Source organism: Scomber scombrus, chromosome 6 (assembly GCF_963691925.1).
Source record: "Scomber scombrus chromosome 6, fScoSco1.1, whole genome shotgun sequence".
In the NCBI taxonomy this organism is placed as follows: Eukaryota; Metazoa; Chordata; class Actinopteri; order Scombriformes; family Scombridae; genus Scomber; species Scomber scombrus.
Window position 1 is genome coordinate 29,842,531 of NC_084975.1, and position 21,159 is coordinate 29,863,689.

The 21,159-nt window shown below is 43.0% G+C and overlaps 1 protein-coding gene across 1 annotated transcript in view; it reads left to right on the plus strand.

Annotated features, from left to right (window-relative positions):
• The window catches only part of znf423 (zinc finger protein 423), a 148,972-nt gene that overhangs the window by 12,362 nt on the left and 115,451 nt on the right, over nt 1-21,159 (plus strand). Inside the window, 1 exon segment of the mRNA XM_062420351.1 lies at nt 8,256-8,318. Coding sequence (XP_062276335.1) covers nt 8,256-8,318 — 63 coding nt within the window.

Genomic DNA, 21,159 nt, shown 5'->3' on the forward strand with positions numbered 1-21,159 from the left:
ATTGTTGGGGGTATGTTCAGGGATGTTGGGGAGGTTGCATAGCAACTCAGTTGGACAGCACAACATGGTTTAAACACAACCACAATGACCTCATGTACGGCAAGAGACTTGAAAAGAGCGGCGCGAGGGAAACAAAATGGGTAAAAAGATGAGAGGAGAGTCAGGATTGGAAGTACAGAAGCAAGGAAAAGTAGCAACGGACCGGAAGAACGCAACAACCAGAAAAAACAATATCAGATAGTTGCAACATCCATGAACAAAAAGAGAGGGAGTAGGAAGAGAAAGTGATAAGAGGAAAAGAAGAGAGAGACAGCGGAGAGAGAGAGAGAAAAAGATAGACAGGGCGATGAAGCTTGTCCGCCAGGCTTTGTGTTGTTGTTTCTCTTCTGCCATCCATCTAAGCCCTCTGCTACCTCTGTCCCTTTACACACACTCTCACAAACAAAAGCATGCGTATACACACACACACACACACACACACACACACACACACACACACACACACACACACACACACACACACACACACACACACATACACACACATACACACACACACACTGTCCCAAACCTCAGACTGGCCTGGTGTTTCTGGCCAGTGGCTCAGTGCTCGGGCTGTGTGTGTGTGTGTGTGTGTGTGTGTGTGTGTGCGCGTGTGTGTTTATGTGTTTTAAGGCTGTTTTGTTCAGAATGCAGGCAGGCAGAGAGAGCGGTTTTACTGCTGATAAAAGTATTTGGTTAATCAGCTTCTGTCCCCGTCCCCTGACTAGAAGTGTTTGTGTGTGTGCGTGTGTGTTTGTGTGTTTGTGTGTTTGTGTGTTTGACACAGGCCATTGAAGTTGGGGGGGCTCCCGGGGGGCGGGCTGGGGATGGAGATTGGCATCAGCTTTCGGCCAGTAGCGTCACAAAGTCGTTCCTGAGGGACAGGGAGGGCAGCCAATGAGAGTGTCCCTCTGGAGCTATAGGGAGAAAGCGGGTTTGGGAGGGGGGGTAGGAAGTGGGTTGGAGAGGGGATGTAAGAGGGGGAGAGGGAGTAGACAGAAAGGGACGAGGGAGAGGAAGAAAAAAGGAGTGTCTAGTATGAGAAGGAGAGACAGACAGATAAAGAGAGAGAGAGAGGGAGAGAGAGAGTCGGATGACAATTACCCTCTTGACTTCTGTCCAGCACCAGTTGTCAATCAGCCTGCCCCTCTGGGAAAAGAACCAGCCTATCATTGGCTACACTGACCCACATCCCGCCTCTCTGGGCCGCCCGGCCAATGCGTGATTGGCCACGGTGACCCGTTCGTCAAAGAGATCTGGGAACACCAGAGCCTTGGGCTGCTTTGGGAATAAGTGGCCCTGATACTGTGCGTGCATGCATGTGTTGTTTAGGAGGAAAAAAAAAAGACAAAGGGAGTTTCTTATCGAGGCTATAACTGCTTCCACGGGACGGAAGAGAAAAAAGACGGACAAAGATAGAGGGGGAGCAAGTGGGAACGTGGCGGAAGAGGGGAAATGTCGAGGAAGGTGTCCAGGAGAGATGAGAGATGTGAAAGAGGCTGAAGAGAGCAGGAGAGGCAGAGGGACAGATACAGGAATTGGGAAAAGGGTGACAGAAAAAAGATGGGTGTTAGAGCAAAGCACGGGCAGCAAGCAGTGGTCAGAGCAGAAACACTGAAGAGATGGAGGGATGATAGTGGAGAAAGATGTCAGGAGATGGGGAATGAGCAGAACGGAGAAGTAGGAGATAAATGGGAGAGGCAGAGAGATGAATGGAGAGAGAGGTGCACTGTGGTATGTGTGCATGTGGATAATTATTGACAACAACAGCTGTAAATATTTGTTTATGATAACACCATCATGATGCACAGGCATAACTTGACTTTGCTTCCTCTCCTCTCGTGTCCTCCTCTTCTTTCTCCTCCTCTCCTCCCTTTCCTTTCCTCTCCTCTCCTCTCCTATGATGTCGTCTAAATTTAAAATTGGAGCATGCCAAAACAGCAGTGGCTCACTGTTGTGTGTGTGTGTGTGTGTGTGTGTGTGTGCGCGCGCGCGCAAGGTCTTATCCGCCAACTTTAGTATAGTTAACCTGCTTTTGGATTATGAGCGTTTTATTTTGGTTGCAACAAAGTTCTTCAGAGGTTTCAATCCTTCACTGTCAAGAACACTTAATGAGAACAGGTCATAAAGTCATTTCCTCACAGAATTAACATGTATTGTAGGTGATTATAGTGCAAAATATGTGTAAATGTACCACCCACCCAGTGTCCACTTCTCCTTAAAACATTCTCACTTTATATGCTTGGAAATCGCCCGTTTGGTGTGTTCAACAGAAGGTTTATTTTGCTAGATTCAGGTGCTGAATTACCCTCAATCTTAAACCCATGTGTCAATATGCACATTGCTCAAATTAGACACATACTTACAGATTGAAGTATGTCATTTTAGGGCTCTGTGATGGCTACAGGTGTTCAGTCAATTGAAGGTTTGTGTAACGTGTGTGGGAATGACATCAGTCTACTGTATACCGCTCGCAATAAGAGGCTTTCTGAGCTGTGCAATTTCACGCCAGAATGTGTGCCACCTATTCTGAAATATCATTTATTAGTTATGATTTAATAGAGGTGTCACAAAAACATGACAATTCAGGCAGGCAAAATGACCTACAGTTACTTTCATGCCGTGTAGCAGCCTTAATAAAAAAAAAAAAAATTTTTTTATGGTGTGACGACACTGTGGTCAAGCTCTGGTTGGGTTAAGGCACAAAAACTTGATTTGGGTTTGGGATAAAATGATTACTTGAAACGTGGTTTATATTTTATTAAAGTTACAGAAAGTTTTTTGTCATGGTAACAGCAAACACTACACTTTAAGGCTTTTAAAGTGTCCCAGCTCGCGGTTGGAAACATGACACTCGCGGTTGGAAATGGGAAGTGAACAGTGGTCTCCTGCAGCTAGGTCCACTTTTTGTCATCTAACTATCCAGCCGTCCAAAATTATCTCAAGTCACCTTACATGGACGTCTTCTGAACTGCGTCACTATAGTTACTAGGGCTGCTAGATGGCATAAATGTAACTATAGGTCATTTCAATCTATACTGTTGGTTCTATTGTGAGGACATGATGTAGTGATCTGTGCCTGATATGACAGCGTGTGAAACCTCAGGGTGAAAAAAAGCGACAAACAATAAGATTAAAACAAAAATTCTCATGGCAGATTTCTTTTTCAGCTTAAAGGTCAAAGATGTCATTTCTAATTCCTGTATGTTTTTCACCTGGAGATTTGGAGACTGTTAGTGGGGATATTCTGCATTGCAGATTCTCATACCGGGACCTATTTTGCGTATGCATGTAAATGTGTGTGTATTTTGCCACTGTGGACACTCCGGTATAATTGCGTGCCTGACTCTCTAATGAACCGTAGCAGCCCATTACAATGCAGACAAGTGTGGGGTTTTGGGTCGGACTTTGGTGCTTATTGTTTGTGCGTGTGTGTGTGTGTGTGTGTGTGTGTGTGTGGGTGTGTGAACGTGTGCGTGCTTGCATCTGTTTACTGTGTAGTCTGCAGGTGTGACTGACACTGTTTATTGAATGTTGTCTTGGCTTTGTGTGTGTTTGCACAGACGGATAATGTGGTTCCCTTCTATGCTGCTTTTTGTAATGCTCATAGCTCCAGTAGCGTGCCCCTTGCTGCTAGGGAGAATATCTTAATAAACACACACACACACACACACACACACACACACACACACACACACACACACACACACACACACACACACACACACACACACACACACACACACGATAAAAACGATTTAAGCCAACCAACGACTGATAAAACTAAAAGTCTGTCATAAACTGTTGTATCAGTTCCACTATTGGTGCAGCAGTGCTTCTCTGAATGTCAAAACAAAACACCACTAACGCCAATCAGCAGAAATGACCTCGGCAGCCAAATGAACTCACGTAGCCCACATTTATATTCATGTTGCGGGACTGTGTTTATGGGAGGATTTTAAACCTTAGTAAGGGACGCAGATTTAAAGTACACTTCCACAGCAGTCACTTCTCCACTGTTACCATTAACTGTAACAACATGGGGCATATTGGCCAACATCTAAAACACACATTTGATAGACTGAGGTGTGTGTGTGTAAGTGTGTGTGTGTGTGTGTGTGTGTGTATAAATGCTCCCAAGATTCCCAGCAGCATCCTGTTCTCTGTCACACACACACAGACTCGCACATTTATCATGCTCCGGGGTTTTTTGTTTGTGCTGAGTTTGAACAGTGTGTATGTGATATTGTTTAGAGCAGATTGTTTGATCTCAAGGCCTCTTCTGTCTCAAAAAATACTGGCTACGGTACAGGTATGCTGTTTTTCTCTGTGTGTGTGTGTGTGTGTGTGTGTGTGTGTGTGTGTGTGTGTGTGTGTGTGCTACCATGTTACATAGAGCAGCGAGAGAGCATATAAAATGAGTCATACTCTTAATTGTTAAGTCTTGCTCTGTAACAATAAATGTTCTCACTTTTGACCATTTTTAGTCTCCGTTTCATATTCGTCCCCATGAGCAGCCTCGTGACAGATAAAATCCCATCTGATATACTGACTAATATCTTAAAAATAAGCAAACTTATTTCTACAAATTGGCACATTTAAAATGTGTGTTTTTATTTAACAGACTTCAACTCTTTGTGCCTTAGAAATGATAAGCTGTGATAATGGGCTATTTTTTTGTAAGCGACTGGATAAACTCGCCCTTAATGTGCTGGGTCATTAATCGGCTTACTGGGCCAATTTACATCCCTCAAACTAGAGGCCTGAGGGTGAAGTGAGACGCGCTGAAGGCAAGAGAGATGGAGGAACACACACACACACACACACAACACACACACACACACACACACACACACACACACACACACACACACACACACACACACACACACACGAGAGTGGAAAGACATATTAATTGGATACCTTGAATACTTTTTTCCTCGCTTTCACACTCTTCCTCACATGTACTGACATCCACATGCTGGGCTCACTCTCTCAGTATATTCTTGTAATTGTATACACACACACACACACCTGTACATACACACACACATATATATACTCCTTTTTTCGCATACCGTATATGTGAGCATGCATTACACTTCCCACACAATCCCCCCCCCCCTCGCCGACCCCCTGGTGTGAGCAGAGTTCACAGTAACGGCGCGTGTGTCTCTGAGGGGGGACAGAGGGAGGATATGGGAATCTAAATAAAGCTATGTGGGCTTGGCTAATGAAACACAGTGTATTCCCTACAGTCTCATCAGCAAAAATGTGCTTTTATCAGAGGCAGGGCTACCAGTGCATCTAGGTCTTTCTACAACATCCCAAACTCTTCATAACGACCAAAATAATATTTTTAAAAAAAAAATATTTTTATCATGGTAGTTTCACCTCTTTCTATTTGTTGGGGGGGACGACAGAGACTCCCTGTCACAACCAGACCAGGGATGCTCGGCTCAAGCAGTGCGGTCACAGTGGGGATCATTGCTTGTCAGAAAGTGAAAACCCATGATCCGGATCTCTGTAAGGGACACAGGTGCCTCTTTTCATTTAAAATCCGGAAGACACTCTGTCTCCTTTCTTTTAAGTCAGCGAGACCTGTATAAGCTTGTCAGGATGCTGAGTGTTTGTATTGTGCTCTCTGAATCAGGTGAGGTTGCTTGGAAGTAGGATTGTATTTTTTCGACCTCAAATGACTTGCCTATGTGTCTGTATTGTGTATATGCCTTTGCACTACATGTTTAAGACACTGAAGGTATCCTATATATAGCACTGTATTAATCAATTCATCCCAAATCAGTGCAGAAAGTTTTCTACATTTATTTTGAATAGTGACAAACATCAACTCCATTGTGTTTGATGTGTTGAAGCAGTGCTCCATTGTCACACACTGAAGCATTAGAGCAGTCGCCGTCTTACATGAGAACAAGAGTCACCGTAAAGCATGTTTTAATTGTGAATTGATACTCTGTAGGTGTTTTGGGAGGAAATAACCCCTTTTTTTTATTATCTGAGGAAAAAAAGCACTTTGTTTTTTCTTCTGGTTTTCTCCTCTCATACCTTCTCTCATCTGTTTTGGTCTGCTGTGTTTGGCAGACATGTTAGTCATGTTGGGAGGTCCCTATCCGCTGCACTGGGTTCTGTTCAGGCAGACGTGCAGCCTTCAACTTCCAACTCCTGTGTGTGTGTGTGTGTGTGTGTGTGTGTGTGTGTGTGTGTGTGTGTTTCCGTCTCCAGCGCATTACTGTATGTCTGCATGTGCATATGTGTTTGTCCAGGGATCCATTAGTCTGTTATTAGTGCACCGCGGTCCACATATGGCCTTCAGAACCAGCTCCAGACCCAGATTCTCTAATGGGATTTAAAAAAAAAAGTTTTAGTCCAGGTCCAAATGCTCAAATCGTTACCCAGGTTTTTGATCCATACTCTATAGTTGATCAATTTAGATCTATATTTCAAGACACTGCACGAGCACATTTAGACATTGAAAATGAATTATGTATTTGGATGTTGTTTTTGGACAGCACCCCAGCATCTCGTATCGGTGTATTAGTATTTTAGTGTATGCCTGCTATGGCTTGAAGCAGCTCAGAGTGTGTGTTGTGTGTGTGTGTGAGAAAGAAAAAGATTTAATTAAAAAAAAATCTTTTTCTACAATTGCCTGCAAGTTATAGGAGGAGCGACACTTAGCTTGTGTGTGTTTTTGCTGGTGAAGAATAAACAAAGCAGTTGACTTTGGAGCAGAATTCTCAATATTTTTGTGGAAGAAACACTGCAAAGTAGGCTAATTGTTGTTTTTTATATTACTCCCTGCCCTGGGCTCAGCTTTGGTAATACAAGCAGTACGGCACTAAAGTAATGCTTTTGATGTCATATTTATGTATTTTCTTTTTGCCTTCATCTACAAAAATCTGAGTTTAAGGTAGACAGTATAATGCACAGTTTGTCCTCCAGTCTCTCTGCTATATACAGTAAAGCTGACATAAATACTGGAAACATTAAAAGTTAAAGATGTGGTTTAACGGACCACTAAGATATTCTTACACAATCATACATTATGTGAAGGAAAAGTGGGATAATAATGTTGCAAGCAAGCCCAAAAAGTGTCAATGTTAAGACGTCTTTTCTGTAATAACGGTGCCAGTTTGTTGTAGTTTTTAATGGACTACATTGACCACTAGGGAAAGCTAAGCATCCATCGGGAACCAGGTTCTTGTTGATGGTTATTTTTCCTCACGGCCGTTTTCTCACATACAGTATATTTGGCTTCGCATGTGAGCAAAGCAGCGGGAAGCCGCACACCCTCGCCACTGTTTTTATTTTTAAAAGGAACACTTCACTGATTTATAACTTCTTGTTTTCATTCGAGCTTTTGGCTCGGCTCGCGGCGAGGATAGGGCGTGTGTCGAGAAGGGAGCTGATGAGGATGTGGAGTGAGGAATATGAGAAGAGGTATAAAGAGGTGGGGGTGGAGGGGGGGGGGGGTCACATGAGAGAACAGGATGAGAGCGAAGCATTTGCGAAAGATCAGAGAGAGAGGTGAGTAAGCGAGAAGTGTGAATCGTGCGGCGGGTGGATGGAAGGAGGAGAAGGGGGGGGGGGGGGGAAGGTGGTGTACAGGAAACCCCATTGTGTGGTGGTTCCAGCCATTTCCTGTTTGTGTGCCAGCTGTACTTCCCTCCTTCCTGTTGTACCCAGGAAGTCAGTGTCACATTCCAGCTCTGATCAGCGCTCCCCATGTGTGTGTGTCCACGGAGATCTCAGGACATTGTCTTCTTGGTCATACCTGCGTGTTTGTCTCTTCCCCGGTTTATTTTTAGCACTGTTAAAGAACAGAACGTAGCAGAGGGTAAACATCTTCAGAGCCACATAAATGTTTAGAATGAATAGACACATGCTTCCAGCCTCCAATAAAACAGCTAATATAGTGGTCATGGTCATGGTCAACTCAATCTACTGATTATTTTGATGAATTTGGAATTGGGCTCAAAAAGGGAGGATAAAATTAATTTATAGAACCTACTAAGACTTGTATTACTGGAAAATCTAGTGGAAACTTCGAAACTTGTTATAAAAAGACCTGCAGTCCAGTTTCAAGACCCCAGACTCAGCATTTAGTCCAATTATGTCCAGAAAGACCTGTTACCTGACATACAATAAATGCTAAATTCTTATTTCTCTTTCTTTCTCGCTCTTCCTTTTTTCCTCAGCGGTAGAAGAAGGAGAGTCTTCAGAGTGTGGAGGGAACTGGGATGAATCAACTGTCCAGACGGGTTAGTGTACAGACACGTGCACACACACACACACACACACACACACACACACACACACACACACACACACACACACACACACACACACACACACACACACACACACACACTGATATTGTAATAGAGTTCCAGGCAGCTGTGAGATCCACACAAGATGCTAAAGTGTATACATCTCTTCCACAAACACACACACACACACACACACACACACACACACACACACACACACACACACACACACACACACACACACACACACACACACACACACACACACACACACACACACACACACACACACACACAATTTGTAATATCAATTCCACATGTTTTATAATGGCTCCGCTCAGAGGGATATCAAGGAGACGAAGCGAGGGGAAGAGACACACAGAAGGAATTAAGACGGAGGGATTGGTGAAAGTATTAGGAGAAGGGAAAAAATCATATACAAGGGTAAAGAAGGAGATTTGAAAGAAGGAACAAGAGGAGATGTGGAAAGAGACTGAGCACTGACTGGTCTCTAGAGTCACACTGAATGGAAAGAGAGATGACAAAGGGGATATGGAGAGAGAGAGAGAGAGAGAGAGAGAGAGAGAGATAGATGGGTTGAGGGGGGGACAAGAGAGAGATTTGTGGGCTTTTTCACTACTCTCTGTGGTCCAGTGATATCCTGGGAGGAAGTCAGAGAGAGATGGTAGGGCTTTTCTTTTTTGTTCTTTCCTTGGATTTGAGTTTTTCCTCGCGGTTTCTCCAAACCAACCTCTTCATTTCGCCCCCTTCTCTCCTCTCTCTTCCCTCCTCTTGCTCGTTTCCACCTCGAGATGGAAATTTGACATTATCCTCACTTGCCCTCGGTGGAATAAAACAACTGAACCAACCGCCGAAGTCAGTGTATGAAATGAAATGAAAAACAAAGCGCATCTCAAAATGAAAAAAAGGTTGATTCTGTGAATTTGGGTTTATTTAATGAAAATCTTCTGGCAAAAGATACAATTTTAAATGACCACAAAGGGAATATGAAAGGTCACGCTCTATATAATAAATGAAAAATGTTAATAATGTGATAGCGAACCTCATCGGTCACAACTTTTAGCTGATAAATTTGTATCGTCATTGACCCTTTATGCTTTTAAAGACAGCACAATACAAGACAATAAAGATGGAAAATGCAACATACAATAATAAGCAGCCTCCTTCCCTGCTCAGACTTTTGAGCTCAGCAAAATTTGCACGATCAATTCAATCTAGTGATTATTTTGATGAATTGATTAAATAAAAGTTCTGAGATTACATAGTGAAGTCTCAAATTCCCACTAATAGTCCAAAATCTACAGTTAACTATCATAGAAGGTTAAGAAACATCTAAAAATCTTCACATTTGAGAAGCAGGAACCAAGTTTGTTTGCTTAAAAATACTCTAAAGATGAACTGAGAATCAGAGTTGTTACAGATAGATTGACTCATCAATTTCAACATGCAAGAGTTATTTACATTGACATTATTAGTGGGCGAATTTTATAGGGGGGAAATTCCTTTTTATCGGTATCACAACTGCTGTAGTGAGTCAAAGATTGCAGGGTGAAAAATGGTGCATCTGCTGGCTCCATATGCCAGTGCTGGCACTACTAGAACACAGATTATTGACGTTTCTCTTTGTCGTTTTTAATTCTCAATAAAGATCAAATTCCGAATTTTTCCAAACAACGGCAAATAACAGTTTGACTACTGTAGGTGTTTGCCAGCTGTAAGTAGTTTTTCTGCTCTGGTTTGCAGCCTATCAGAGAACAGTTAAACACTTCCTCTGACTAGATCCCAGCAGGGAAATAAGATACTGCTGAATGTGGTAAATATGCAGTTATCTCTCTCTCTCTCTGCCTCTCTTGCCCTGTCTCTCGTTCAGCTCTACAGGGATACGAGGATAGGAAAGTATGACCCTTGGGGTGTCTATGACGTGCTGAACCCTCCCATCCTCGCCCACCCCCCCTTCCTCAGACCTGCGCTAACTCTCCTCCGGGGCTGCTGTACGGGTGTACGGCTGTGTGTGTGCGTGTGTGTTTGAGTGTGCGTGTTAAGGGGGGTGCTGACTGAGGTCCTGGGTGGCTCACTAGAACTGCTGCGTGTGTCAGTTCCTGCAGGAAGTTAGAGTCCCATGACACGCACATACACACACACACACACACACACACACACACACACACACACACACACACACACACACACACACACACACACACACACACCTCTATGCTATCTCACACTCTTCTTCCAATATAAAATACTGTCCCGTATTCCCTTACTCAGCCCCTCTTTCAATTTGGATCTTAGCATCAATTCCCAGTCCCAGCAAAGCAAACTATAAACGGAGGAAGGGTCATTACAATCACTGTGCAGTGCGTGAACACAAATCAGTGCCACACTTGAAAGCTCTCTGCACAGTTAGCAATAGTGGTGAATGGGCACACCACTACTTCACCCCCCCCCCCCCCCCCTCCCCCCCATCCTCAGTTTCACACATTATCTATCTAAGTAATGAAGCCACTGTTTAGCTCATGTTTGATTTCTATGTTAATTTAATTATTTATTTGCATGCAAGTTACATATATAACAGACTGAAGCATTTTATGCCTGCATGTGATTAAGGTTAGTAACGGATATGAACATTAGCAAGTTAGTTAAACGGTGATAATACCCAATTAAATTGACTCTGAGCCTGTTAGCCTATGTTATGTAATGTAATCTACAGGTTTTGATATTGTGACCAGCCGTTAGGTAGATTAACCATAGCAGGGCACCAGATAAATTGGATTACACCCCAGGGGTTGATTTTATCACAGCAGAGATTGCTTTATTCATAATTACTATGCATTATTTTCTGATGATCAAGTTTTTCTAAAAGTTTGTGATAAGCACAAGACGCCTTTTCATGCTTATCACAGCTTTATAGCTGAGGGTTAGTTTATAGCCAACCAATGCACAGTTAATAATGACAGGAGGTTTTTAAACATTTCATTTGAAAACGTGATATTGTCATCGGTCGGTGTAAAGCAGCCTCTTGGCCCAAATAAAAGGAAGAGAGATAGAATGAATTTGCCACGGTGAGCATTTTAATTTGACCTGCCATCATCTATTTATCTATTTGGAGACCAACAGCAAGTAAATCAATGTGCACATTGGGGAAAAATCAAGTCAATATTCTCTGAAGTGTGCTTGTTCATTTGGTGGAGCCATTTCTTCATCAATGGTCGTATGATGTAGACATGTTTTGGTTTTAGTGTGCTTCTCCGTGCATCTCTCATAAGCTTAAATAGAAGTGGCACCAAAGTGGCACCAAGCAGAACATTAGAACATTGGTATTATGACTTTTTTCATTTATATAGTTTCCTTGGTGACAGCATCCTCTGCATCACTTTTTTCTTTCTGTCTCTAACATGCTCATCTCTTTCTGCACGTGTCTGTCACTCTCTTCTTCTGCACCTTAACTTTTTATTTTATTTTTTACTGTTTATCATATTAGAGGAAGTGTGTGTGTGTGTGTGAGAAAGTGTAAAGGAGCAAGAACTGCTAACCCTTATCCAAGCAGATCAAGAAGAAAAAAAAAAGACCTTGTTTCCTTTACTCCCTGGGAGATTGGTGTCGATAAGGACGGGGATAGAAAAAGAGAGAGAGAGAAAAAGAGAAAGAGAGAATGGAGAAATATACCTTCCCATACTGCTATTACATTCAAAAGCTTCCACCCCTCCTCTTTCCTCACTCTCTTCTCTCTTTTTCTGTCTCCCTGTCTCTCTTTCGCTTTCTCTGGAAAATGTGTGTTGAGTTTGGAAAGACCCCGCGGGAGGGAAGGCGGAGGGAAGTGGGAGGGTGATTCGGAAAGGAATAGCATTGAGCCAACCTATTCTCCCCGAATCCTACATCTACTTCTTTCCTCTCCTCCCCCTCCTCCTCCTCCCCCTCCTCTTAATCCCTCGCCTTGGCCTTTCTGCCCCAGAGAGGAGCCCTACGAGGCCGAAGGTGCCCTACCACACTCCGTCTCTCCTTCCTTCAGTGGGACAGAAAAACAACTTGTCCCCTTCCTCTCCTGTTTCCTCTCTCTTCCTTCGCTCCCACAGTGTGCTGGGAGAGAAAAAGAGCAAAGTTACCAGGGATAGAGAGAGGAAACGAGAGAGAGAGAGAGAGAGAGAGGAAACGAGAGAGAGGAAATGAGAGAGAGGAAATGAGAGAGAGAGAGAGAGAGAGAGAGAGAGAGAGAGAGAGAGAGAGAGAGAGAGAGAGAGAGAGAGATGAGAGAGAGAGAGAGAGAGAGAGAGAGAGAGAGAGAGAGAGAGAGAGAGAGAGAGAGAGAGAGAGAGAGAGAGAGAGAGAGAGAGAGAGAGAGAGAGAGAGAGAGAGAGACTTCATCATACTCTTTCTCAATACTTGTCTGACAGCCTACTGTAGACCGAACTAACACATACCCACATACACACTCTAACTGTTTGTCTTGGAAAGCGTACCCACAGACACAAAGAGTCACATACAGAGAGAGTCAGTGACTCATCATGGAAAAGGTTTGTAAGGTCCCCAAGCTGAAACTGAGAATCTGAGACCCGCTGCATTATTGTTATTCACAGCTTACGTGCTCTCTGTGTGTGTGTGTGTGTGTTTAATGGGTGTGTAGGGACACAGACGCGACTCTACGTCAGAAAGCTGTCTCGGCAGTGTGTTTCTGTGTTTGAACATTTAGTCTAAATGAATGCAGTTTTCAATGTCAAATGTCATTGAAACACCCAACAAAAGCAGGAAATAACAAATGCAAATGTTTGTCGCTTCTAATCCGTCCAACCTACAACAAATATGTTAATTAGCAGGTGTTCACACTGAAATCATCTCTGACCAATATAAAAAAAAAAAAAAAAGAAAAAAAAGAAGTGAGGGTTTGTGTGGTGGTGGTGCAGCTTGCGTCAGGTACCAAACATACAAATACACCATAATGAAGCTGCGACCCGTGTTGTGGTCCAGCGTTTCGACCCTCTGCATTGGGCACCCCCACTGCATTGATGGGACTGCCTTCATTGTAGTGAATGGGAGGCTGCATTTTACCTCACCACACTGTTAAGTCATCTGAAGACCACTTTAAATTGTGTGTACTGTTTAACACAACAACAGGTGAGCACGCACCATATTGTTATACGGTTGTAATTTAGAAGCATAGCTCCACAACAGTGACCTGCTATTCTAAGCCTCTGGACACTTCAATGTAGGTCAGAGGATCAAGGGTCAAGGTAACTTGACTTCTAACCCTGAGTATACCCAGCGTTTGTTTCAAATCCTATTAAGTTTGCCTTAATTTATAGAATGATAACAAACTGTGGTGTTAAATGATATAAAAGTGAAACGAGGGGGGGGGGGGGGGGGGAGTGGAGTGGAGTATGTGAGGTAAGTCACGAAATGTTTCAGAACTGAAGGAAGTGAGCTAAATGTTTTAGGTGAAAAGTAAAAGATTATGTCACAGATGTGGAGCTGAGAAAAAACACATTACAGGGAGTATCACTTGCTCTCCTGGTTCACTGTAATTTCTTTATTATGGCCAGAGCTGAGAAAAACAGGACACTGGCCCTCTCTATCTCACTTCTCTCTCTCTCTCTCTCTCTCATCTCTTTTCCTCTTCCTCTATCCGTCTCTCACCGCTACCCTCTGGAGGTCCATAATGTAGTTTTAATTTCCCCAAGGCTACCACAGGAAAACGAAAACAGTTCCTGTGTGTGTGTGTGTGTGTGTGTGTGTGTGAGAACTATTATTGCCTGCTGGTGACAACGCACAGTGCATCTGTGTATCTGTGTTTTTGTCTGTATTGCAGCATTTAAGCCCTTTGTTTGTGTGTCTACATGTGATTTTTGTTGTCGTTGGGGTTCGTGCATGTGCCAAAAACTCAAATAAGTGAGCAGCTGTCAACTTGTCTGCGAGTACGCTTTTCTGCCTGATCTGTGTGAGTCTGCGCATTGCGCGTGCAAACAATTTTTACGTGTGTTAGTGTATATACAGTGTGTGTTTGTGTCTCTTTTTTGTGCTTCCTTCCATGACGTGAATGGCTCTTTCATCATCCTGTTTCCAGACATCGGTGTTGGGTGCTACTCTCCCTTGCCGCAGCGCTTCCCGGGGGTCTGTTTGTGTGTGTGTGCATATGTATGTGAGCGTGTATAGCTGTGTATGTGTGTGTGTGTTTGTGTGTGACTGGTACCTCTGTGGCTCAGCAGATCTCATCCCGGGGGGTTGGGGGGTGGAAGAGGCCATGTATTGTGAAAACACACACACACACAGGCAATGTTGGGGGAAAGAACATGAGGTTGGAGGCAGGGGGGAGGAGGTGAGGAGAGATGGCTTCTTTATATAGCCACCTAACACACACACACACACACACACACACACACACACACACACACACACACACACACACACACACACAAACAGTGGGACAGAGGGTGAGAAGGGGTGGGGTGAGGGGGGGAGTCATTCTCCTGAGAGGGAGAGAGAGAGCAGGCCTGTGTTGTTGTGTCCAGCTGCACCTGTTCAGCCTGTGTGTGTGTGTGTGTGTGTGTGTCAGTGTGCATTTGAGTGTGCACTCTGTGCCAAATGTGTTCACCATTCTTTGTATCTGCCCACTTCTCAACATTTAGAGCTCAAATAGGTGGGGGATTGTGACAGTTCCTGTGTAACCAGCAGTACATTCTCACTGTAACACTGTGTTTAAATAGTAGGGGTGTCACGATTCTACAAATCCTTGATTCGATTTTTATTTCGATTTTAAGGTCAAGATTCGATTCGATTCTCAATCCCTTTTTTTATCCTTTTAGCACAGATGCATATGCCATTTTTAGACTAGTTATGAGTGATATAATCTCCATCAGTTGTTTGTAATGTACCACACTAAGGCCTTACTGTCAAAATTAAATAATTTATTAGCAATATAATGTAACAATAACTTGTTTCAGCAGTCAATTGTAAACTTACTGTAAAAAAAAAAGAATCATGAAGTGACCCTTTAGTAACTGCAGTGTGCACTCTTCATATTAGATGATATTCAAGTTCACAATAAAACAAAAACTAAATCAAAACAGCCTAATGTCCATAGCCATCCCTGAACAATTAAGTGTCCTAACATTGTCCAAACTGTATCCTAACAGTAGCATATCTGGTGCTACAAATACCCTTATAAGACAGTGTGTGTGTGTAAATGAATAAAGGAAAATCAATTGAGTTGTTTTAAGGGTCTTGGTATGGCTTACTGGGACACTCAAATGGAACTGAGCCATCGTTAATGTTATTAGTAACTCCTGTGCTTTTCCTAAAATGAACACTCAAAGTCTGAAAAAGCCTTGACAAAAAGAGCCTATTGCTTTTATATGTTAGTAATTAACAGTGGTTGTAACACTGACAAACACTAACTGAAGACAGTGACAAGCTCACACACATGTAGACATATTAACAGTAAAGTGACAACCGGACAGGACTGCAATGTGATGCAGATCTGATTTGAAAGTCATGGCTTATTAGTGGCCCCCGCTGAAGGTGGTGTTGCCCAACCAGGTGCCTGTGAATCCTGGTCCAATGTGGAGCATGATGTGGAGCAGAATGAAAGCCTTGTGTTGGGACTGTTTGGTTTCTAAACATTCAGCTGGAAGCTCCACACACACCTTCCCACCTTTTGATGCCTGTTTTAGGTTCACACAGACATAGATGTGTGTGTGTGTGTGTTTGTGTGTGTGTGTGTGTGTGTGTGTGTGTGTTTTTAATGCGTGCTTGGCAGACAGAGTGTGTCCCAGACAGGCCACAGTACCAGCCTCTGGCTGCCAAATCTAACACTTGAATAACTACTTTACCGTTGCAGTATTACAGTATGTTTTATTCCCCCTCTACTCTCCCTTTAGCTCTGGCATTCTCTTTCAGTGCACTTCTATCACCCTGGGGCAGTTCAGGAACATTTCCCAGAGTTCATTAGTTCCCTAGTTTTCTTCCCACTGGATATATAGAGATGTAAGATGGTCATGCTGACTGTGTGTGTTTGGTTTTCTTAGTGTTCCACTTTGTGTGTCTACACTAGCTTATCTTGGCAACTGCACACAACAGTGCCATCACACCACACTTAAACTGTGGGATGGACAGTGTTCATATTTACTCAGCTTGGGTCCAGTGTCTCAGGCTCTAGTTTGGTTTATATTCCATTTCTTGGGGAAGGAAGGTACAAAAAAACTCTCCTTCTGTGTCTGTCTCTGTCCTATCCGGTATGTTTGGTAAGGCTTGTTATCATGTAGCTCCCTAATTACCTCAATGAACTCATTTTAACATGGGTAATGAGAGAACATAGACACACAGACAGTCTAACAAACACACCATGATATGAAAACACACCAGCATCCACACACACACACTCTTCTGTGAGCCTAACGAGTGGTGATTAGTGGGTCTCAGCTAGGCGTGGTTAGGCTGTGTAACATCATTCTGCACTGTGGACTCTGCTAATTCACTTCTCTTTATCTAATTACCCAGGGTGCGCACACACTCACACACACCACACACCACACACACCAATACACCAATAATAGTTGGCACACACACACACACACACACACACACACACACACACACACACACACACACACACACACACACACACACACACACACACACACACACACACACACACACACACACACACACACACACACCACCTGCATATATCTTTCCTGCAGATATGCAAAGTGACCTCATTATACCTGAGGTATCCATTTATATATTTATATTTTTATCTGTTAATAAACAGCCCATTGTCCTCAGGTTACTGCGGCTGGTGGCTACAGCCAAGAATATTGCTTATTACCTTTCCTCTAGAGACACACCGTGTAAAACATCTTTCCTCCACATTCACACCTGATGTTGCATGCTGTCACACACAGAGGCCTGCATAAAAAAACGGTCTTAAAACAGCCCACAGTATTTTATACAGATCTTTCTGGAATGTCATGAAGGGTGGTTTATTGTCCCTGCATGAACCTCCATCATCAGAGCTTCATGGATTCATATAAAAAGCAAGATTTGGAAACATGTTCAAGTAATTCTGTCATTGAGTTAACTTTTTAGGTTATGTTAAAGCTGGGGTCGGTCATGTGTTTTTTGGTTATTTCTGTTGAAATTCTCTATACATCCAGACAGTAATCAATAAATCAAATGCTCTGACCCAGTAACTGTGGCTGGTGCAGGCCTGTAATAAGTCTGTTCAGCCTTTTTTATTCAGCTTGAATGAAATGATTGGACAAGTTACCTGCCTTTCAACCTACCTACCTGCCTATCTGTGGACATACACACAGAAAGTTTGGAGGCCCGGTGAGCAGCAGGATACTGATGGACAGGAAGTAACGAGACTACATGAATAGAAGAAGAATATCAACAGAAAGAAGAATGAAAAGCAACGTGCAATCATCGGACTGTTACCAGTAGCACAGGGGGTGGAGGAGGGGGCGGGAAACTGAACAGTGTATAATCTTATCAACAACACCGGAGCGAGATATTTTCAAAGGAAGCGAAACGAGATATCACGCAAATTTAAGCAGGGAGACGGGACATTCGTAACTTTTGCCACAGACTTCAAACAAGTGAGAGGCAGCCCTGTTTACCAAAGGTTGATGTACCTCGAGAGAAAGTTTGTGTGTGTGTGTGTGTGTGTGTATGTGTGTGTGTGAGAGTGTGTTGAACTGCAGGAGGAGGATTTAATTTCCAAATTATTGCACTTTTTTGCCTTTTCCATAACACCACCTACCCCAGCTGTAATACTAGTATACAGAAACAATGAATGGTCTCTGCTACCATCTGGTTTTAAAATTCAGGGCCAGCAAACACCCTAAACTAGATAAGTGCTTGTTATTCTCTCATATTGACACATTATTTTACTGCACATACCGCGTGTATCTTCTTTCCAGCACACCAAACAGCACTTTCAATCCTATTCCTCGTAACTCCAGAATACTGCTGGATTTTCTATCCTACCAGCTAGTTAATTTCATTTAATTGCATTCACTGCACATCCCAGGTGTGATTCAGTCCCTCATTACATGGCTAGAATAAAAATCAGCAGGGCTCTGTGACTGGAAGCCTGCTAGAAAACCACTGTGGTGAAACACGCTTTGTTCACATCGCCGTGACTTTCATTTAGCGGTGACATTTTTTATTTTTCATGTTTCCTGCGGGTTAACTGGAAGACGCGATTTTTGACTGCGCGTCTCTGTGGATGACGTAAAAAATATAACAGTTTGTCTGCGCTTGAGATTGGAGGTTTTATGATTGTGCGTGTGTGTGTGTGTGTGTGTAAACGAGTGTAAGAGAATGTGCAGTTATTCCTGGCATAGGGACAGTCTGTGACTCAGAGATAATGGTTCTCTGTAGAGCGAGTGTGTGCATGTGCGTGTTCGCGTGTCTTGGAGTGACTATAGCCATATCCTGCTGACGTGTGTGCGTGTGCGAGTGTGTGCGTGTGTTTGTGTGTGAAGGAAAGAGAGCCTGCAAGTGTATGATGCACACATGCTATTTTCTAGGGACCACTGTCGTACTATTCAATAAATACCCCAGCGCGCACGCACGCACACACACACACACACACACACACACACACACACACACACACACACACACACACACACACACACACACACACACACACACACACACACACACACACACACACACACACACACACATAACCCTCCGTACCCGAGGACCCATGGGAGTTGGTTGCTTTCATTAGGTAGGCTTGCTGCTTCTTTCTGGTGTGGTTGGGGTGGGGGTGGTGTGGTTTGGAGACAAAAAAGGTGAGGTTAGTTTTGTGAGAAATTAGAAGTATTAAAGTTTAAAATTAAAGTTTAAATAGAAAGATGATGAGACTTTTTTTTGTTTCTGTTGTCGGATAACTGTGTACAATGAATGTAAAGTAATGACTTGATTGTGGCTCATAAATGCTACTTATAACCAAGGTGAACAGTACTTCCTCTGTTGCTGTACTGACAAGTCAATAAAATCACCATTACAGGCGTCAGGAAGTTGGCTTCTTAATATTACTGCAACAAAGTACTTGAAGGTCTTGTAATGTTTTTTTTTGCCAGTTTTGGGAAAGTTTCCTCTTCAATAAAACATGAGACCAGTGTGTTTGGATTCATTCACAGTGGAGAGTGTCTTCATAAAGCAGTTTTGGATGTGACAAAAGCTGCTTTTGGACGAATAGGCAAGAGAGAAAGATCAGTTTCCAAAAATAGCCAATTCAGCGTGTTGCTTTTGGTAGTGACTTATTGAAAAACGTGCTATTTTAGGCATGCTTTTATACTGAAACACTTAGTGTCAAGGATTCGTGGCGCGACGAGAATGGAGACGAAAATAAAAACCGCGGCCAAACCAGGAGGTCTGCTGCCACAGTTTGACAGCGGTAATGATCATAACAGCTACAGCATGTAGAAGCTTCCAGTGGCAGCACTCTTATCAAGGCCGCCCCATCTACATCTCTCTGAGACCCATAAGAGGGCACATAATTATCCTGTTCATGTGTCTGTGTGTGTAGCGAGGTGGGTGGGTAGGTGGGGGTATCATACGCACACACACACACACGTGCAAATAGAGACACCGCCAACTGTGTTAGCCTCCCTCATCCCTTTATCCTCCTCTGTTTTGACACCCTTCTATCTCTCTTATCCCCCTGCACAGTGATTGAGGGCTGGAGACCAAATAAAAAGGATAAGTCGACAAGAAACACAAGTAGACACATAAAGAGAATAATGAGGAGATGAGGACAGACGGGTGCAAGATGCAAGGACTTAGAAATAGAGGGATGGAAAACATGAAGAGCTACTGAGGGAGATGGAGGAGAGACAGAAGAAGAAGAAGAAGGAGAGGTTTCATCTGGCTCCTCCCTCTGTTGCTATGACAGCAGGTTGTATTGGCATGCACTGGAGTTGGCACTGCCCTCACCTCTGGCACTGCACCCTGGGGAGTGTGTGTGTGTGTTGATGTGAGGGAACCCGTTTGTGTGTGTATATATGGTTGCTTTTGCATATGAATATATGAGATTCTACACTGCAAAAGTATAACAGAGAGATCAGAGCATTCTATTTGTTTCTGATCTATAGTTTTTTGAGACAAGTGAGATTTTTCTCAAGATGTTGACACAATTTTTTTAAAAGAAGTGAAACAGGTGTGGATTTTATATTTGAATCTATGGCTGGGGGATATGGACAGAATCAAATAACACAACATTTTTGACCAAATACCTCGCTAACGATATTTAGAAAATATTGTAGGAATGACTATCGGTGCTTTCACAAAACATTTATGCAATGATATTTTTTGTTCAATAATCATCAGTAATGTGGATATAATGACTAAATGGATAAAGGCAGATAATAGAAAAGTCTGTTAAGTTCCGAAAATTGTATAAATTTACTGTAATGCAGCCTTTAAAAGCAGGAAAAGACAACATTTATGCCGTATCTCGATATTGCAATATTCAAAATACAAGACGATATCTATAAAATATCACGATAATAGTGATATATTGCCCAGTCCTATTTAACACAATAAAAAACACATTATAAGGCTGCGTTCAGACTGCAGGCAAATCTGATTCAAATCTGATTCCTTCTCAAATCCGATTTTAAGGCCTGACTGTCCACACTGTTTTTAGCAAGTGTCCAAATGGGATTTGGCTCTGTTCAGACTGGGCCACATTAATGACCAATCTGACAGGTTGCTGTGGCAACGTCGTCGGAGCGGAGGTGTCATCTAGCGTGTATTGTGTGATGTCATAGAATTGCGACAGCGACAGCAACAACAA